At 51.8% G+C, this 5,157-nt stretch overlaps 1 protein-coding gene across 1 annotated transcript in view; it reads right to left on the minus strand.

Moving 5' to 3' along the window:
* LOC122550141 (activin receptor type-2B-like) overlaps window positions 1–5,157 on the minus strand; it is a 170,268-nt gene that overhangs the window by 38,340 nt on the left and 126,771 nt on the right. Inside the window, exons 2-6 of the mRNA XM_043690786.1 lie at window positions 4,668–4,875; window positions 1,500–1,626; window positions 1,285–1,301; window positions 412–488; window positions 37–47 (exon numbers count right to left, since the gene is read on the minus strand). Of these exons, the coding sequence (XP_043546721.1) occupies window positions 37–47; window positions 412–488; window positions 1,285–1,301; window positions 1,500–1,626; window positions 4,668–4,875 (440 nt within the window). The remainder of the gene's footprint in view (window positions 1–36; window positions 48–411; window positions 489–1,284; window positions 1,302–1,499; window positions 1,627–4,667; window positions 4,876–5,157) is intronic.

A 5,157-nucleotide genomic window follows, 5' to 3' on the forward strand; every position in this document is an offset into this window, starting at 1 on the left:
CTGATCATCCTTAATCAGTATCCTGTTCCTGCCTTATCTCCATAACCCTTGATTCCACTATCCTTGAGAGCTCTATCCAACTCTTTCTTCAATGAATCCAGAGGCTGGGCCTCCACCGCCCTCTGGGGCAGAGCATTCCACACAGCCACCACTCTCTGGGTGAAGAAGTTTCTCCTCATCTCTGTCCTAAGACAAAGATAGAGAGAGGGAGATAGAGACAGAGAGAGCGAGAGAGAGAGGGAGACAAAGAGAGACAGACAGACAGAGACACAGACAGATAGACACAGACGCACACACACAGACACAGTCAGACAAACACACACAGAGACACAGACAGATGCGCACACACAGACAGAGACACAGACGTACACAGACAGACACAGAGACGCAGACAGATGCACGTACACACACACACAGACAGACACAGAGACACAGACAGACGCGCACACACAGACAGACACAGACAGGCGTACACACACAGACAGAGACTCAGACAGACGCGCGCGCACACACAGACAAGCACGCGTGCACACAGACACAGAGACACAGACAGACACTGAGACACAGACAGACGCACAGACACAGATCGGCACACATACAGACAGAGACACAGACAGGCACGCACACACACAGACAAGTACGCGCACACACAGCCACAGAGACACAGACAGATGTGCACACATACAGACAGACACGCACAGACACAGAGACACAGACAGACGCGCACACACAGACAGATGCGTGCACATACACACAGACAGACAGAGACATACGCGCGCACATGCACACACAGGCACAGACAGATGCACAGACACACACAGAGACGCGCACACACAGACACAGACACAGAGACACAGACAGGCGCGCGCACACACAGACGCGCACACAGATACAGAGACACATACGCGCACACACAGAGACACAGACAGGCGCACACAGACAGACGCACACACAGAGACACACACAGACGAACACACAGAGACAGGTATGCGCGCGCACACTCACACAGAGACACAGACGTGCACACACACACAGACTCCCAGTGAGGAGTGGTCAGGTTGGGGGGGCTGTGCGAGCTGACTGAGAGAGACAGAGAGAGAGGGAGAGGGAGACAGACAGAGAGGGAGAGGGAGAGAGAGAGAGAAAGAGAGAGAAAGAAGTTTGGAGGGAGAAGAGAGAGGGAGTTAACTGTGACAAACGCAGGTCATATCTGTTGAAGAGTACAGAAGGCAGACTGTGAATATTTGTTCCCACCAGCTGGTGGAAAGCCTGTGACACACACACAGAGCTGGCTCCATTGGCTGTTAGTGTCAATGCCCTGGGATCCATTCAGCCATCTTGGGGTGGAGCCTGCGAATCGGAGTGCACTGGGAAAAGTGCACACACGGAGAAACCGTGAATCTTCGGTTGTTTGTGGAAAGTCGGAGCGACAGAGGCACCAAGAGCGACCAGTCACGACCCTCCCCGCGCCCTCTCTCCGAAAACAACACAACACTGACTGACGGATGCAGCAACCTACCTTCTGGCACCGACTCGGGGAAGTGGAAGAACCGGTCGTTACAGTAATTCCCTTCGCAGCAGCAGAAAAATACCTGAGGGTTCTCCTCGGTGGCAATGCACTCCACTCTGACAGGGAGAGACCAAAGCGTGAGTCAGTGTCAGGCAGTGCCCACCGTTCGCCATCCTGATCAGGCCACCTCAGAGCGGGAAGCCAGTACAAGATGGCAGGTCTAACATCAATGAAACAAACCACACTGATCACCGCAAGGTTCATTAGACAAATTCACTCCATTAGAAACCTTGCTGCAATGTCTTGGACGTGGGAGTCTGAGAAATTATTTAATTACTTTGCGCCCTGGAGCAACCCTGTCTTTGTGGTGAACTCTCGAAGTCCAACAGAGCCATACAGACAGAAACAGGCCCTTCAGCCCACCTCATCCATGCCGACCAGGTCTCCTAAGCTGAATGAGTCCCATCCGCCTGCGTTTTGGCCCATACCCCTGTAAGACCCCTCCTATTCACATAATGTCCAAATGGCCTTTAAATGCTCAAATTGTACCAACCCTTACTGTTTCTTCTGGCAGGCCAAAAGTGAGGACTGCAGATGCTGGAGATTAGGGTCGAGAGTGTGGTGCTGGACTCAATAGTTGCTCCTTGAACAAGCTCCACATATCATTTACACTCTTGCCTTGGAGTCTACTTTTCCAAGCCACTAAGTCGATGTTTCTAAGCCACTAAGGAGAGTCGATGTTTCGGGCAAAAGCCCTTCATCAGGAATGAGGCTAGCAGCCTTGTTCCACGTACATCCCAATTCCTGAGTTCTTTTCAAAGTTGACTCTGAAGCTAAGCAATTAGCTCCGGCTCCCCAGCCCTGCCTGCTTCCCCCTGCCCCAATGGTCATTCCTCCATCCAAGACTATACTGCCATTGCTGTTTCTCTTTCCACCTCAGGCAGCCCACCCTGGGTTAGCAAACATTGCCGCTTTAAATAGGAACCACCATCGGTTGGTTGGTTTGCAATAGGAAAGAACCTTTTGGTCCATTTGTCACGCGGCCTGGAGGAGGGAGATGGGTTGGTTCACTGCATCTTCACCGCCTGAGCCTTCAGGATAGGGGAAGGTCCTTCTGGAACATTCTGGAACATTGCTCTCCCATGCCAAGTGCAAAGGTACCTGGCTGAGTGGGGTAGAGCTCACTCTGCAATTGATTCAATCTGCTAATCTACTCTGCCACTGGGTACAAAATCCCTACACAGTGTGGAAGCCCATCGAGTCCACACCGACCCTCTGATTAGCATCCCACCCAGGTAACCTTGCATTTCCCATGGCTAACCCACCTAGTCTGTACATCCCCGAACACTATGGGCAATTTAGCATGGCCAATCCACCCTAACCATCACACCTTCGGACTATGAGAGGAACTGGAGGAAACCCACGCAGACACAGGAAGAATGTGCAAACTCCACACAGACAGTCGCCTGAGGCTGGAATCGAACCCAGGTCCCTGGTGCTGCGAGGCTGCAGTGCTAACCACTGAGCCACCTTGTCGCCCCAATCATCGCCTTCAATATAAAATATCAACTTCTACAATGTTCACACAAAACCCAGTTTCCCCCTCTCGATGTGAACACTTGCATAATCCTAGATTGATCCCAAGGCGCCTGGGTCCACTCAATCCAGGAATGACATGCCCCTTCCCACCAAAAAAAAAGCACTCAGGATCAGTCAGAAATATGGGGCTGTACCTCACAAGATCAGGATCCAGTTACGGGACGGGGGAAGGCATCAGGCAATAAGGCCAAACACAGTCACATCAGTCCGATGAGCCACACTGCTGGCAGCAGTAAACTCACTCTCAACGTCTTCAAGAGGTTCACCAAAAATTGGGGCAAGTCTACATGAACCGCCGAGCCACACAGCGATTTTAAGAGGGTCATCCTGGTTGTGAAGGGCATCTATGGCCTCACCCCTTCCAGTCCCACAGCCCTCTGGGATATCGACACCCTCTCACCCTTCAGCATTGCTCAGTATCATCACCCCACAGTTGGTGGCCACACTCTCAGCTGCCCAGGTTTCGCAGTGGGGCCCGCTCTACCACCTCTCCTCCTTTAAGACACTCCTCAACACCCACCCTCCTTTGACCTATGGGTCGTCTCTCCCAAGATCCCCTAATGGGGTTTCGTATCCAAATCCACGATTGAACCACAAGTTGTTTCACTAGAGTCATACAGCCCACAAACAGACCCTTCGGTCCAACTCGTCCATGCTGTCCAGATATCTTAACCGAACCTAGTCCCATTTGCCAGCACTTGGCCCATTTTCATCTAACCTCTTCCTGTTCATATACCCATCCAGATGCCTTTTAAATATTGTAATTGTACCAGCCTCCACCACTTCCTATGGCAGCTCATTCTATACACGTACCATCCTCTGCATGGAAAGGTTAAGCCTGACGTCCCATTTATATCCTTCCCCTCTCAGCCTAAACCTATGCCCTCTAGCTTTGGACACCCACTACCCTCAGTATCAGACCTTGCCTATTCACCCCATCCATGTCCCTCATGATTTTGTAAACCTCTATAAGGTCACCCCTCAGCCTCCGATGCTGCAGGGAAAACAGCCCCAGCCTATTTAGCCTCTCCCTGTAGATCAAACCCTCCAATCCTGGAAACATACTTTTCTGAATCCTTTCAAGTTTCACAACATCTTCCTGATAGGAAGGAGACCAGAATTGCACGCAATATTCCAATAGTGGTCTAACCAATGTCCTGTACAGCCGCAACATGACCTCCCAACTCTTGTACTCAATACTCTGACCAATAAAGGAAAGCATATCAAACACCACCTTCACTATCCTATCGACCTGCGACTCTATGTTCAGGGAGCTATGAACCTGCACTCCAAGGTGACTCTGTTCAGCAGCACTCCCCAGGACATTACCATTAAGGTGTATACGTCCTGTCCTGATGTGCCTTTCCAAAATGCAACACTTCAGATTTACCCAAATTAAAGTCCATCTGCCATCCTTCGGCCCATCTGATCAAGGTCCCAGTTTGCCTATTGTGGTGTTGCCTGCAAACAGTGCTGGAGGTGCTACATAAATGCAGCCTCTTGTTGCTTATCTCCCAGCCTCTGGCCGCCCCATGCCCTGTGGTCTGGGTTCCCCTACCTGTCGTAACAGTTGAAGTCATCGAGCCAGCATCCTTTCTTGACCAGCTCGATGGAGCCGGAGTTGTTGCGCCAGGAGGCGTAGCAGTGGTGCCGCTTGTCCTTCTCCCCCTCGCACTGTTCCACACCGCTCTGGTTAGTCTTCTCCAGCTCCCAGTTGGCGTTGTAGTAAGCACACTCTCTGGTCTCCGCCTCGCCATGGCCTGGCCCTGTGGAACACCACACAGAGACAAACCGTCAACAGGACAGCCCTCACAATGGCCAGCAGGTGGCCATTCAGCCCATCACGCAGGGGAGTTAGGCAGGAGAGGCCGTGGATAGGAGATTGCGGGGTGGGAGGAAAGAGGACGTGGGGGGACAGAGAGAGTGGGAATAAGAGAGAGGACGTGGGGGGACAGAGAGAGTGGGAATAAGAGAAAGTGGAAAGAGAAAGAGACACACACACACACACACACACACAAAGGGGGCAGAAAAAAGGTGGCAGATGGATA

Source organism: Chiloscyllium plagiosum, chromosome 5, assembly GCF_004010195.1.
Source record: "Chiloscyllium plagiosum isolate BGI_BamShark_2017 chromosome 5, ASM401019v2, whole genome shotgun sequence".
Classification (NCBI taxonomy): domain Eukaryota; kingdom Metazoa; phylum Chordata; class Chondrichthyes; order Orectolobiformes; family Hemiscylliidae; genus Chiloscyllium; species Chiloscyllium plagiosum.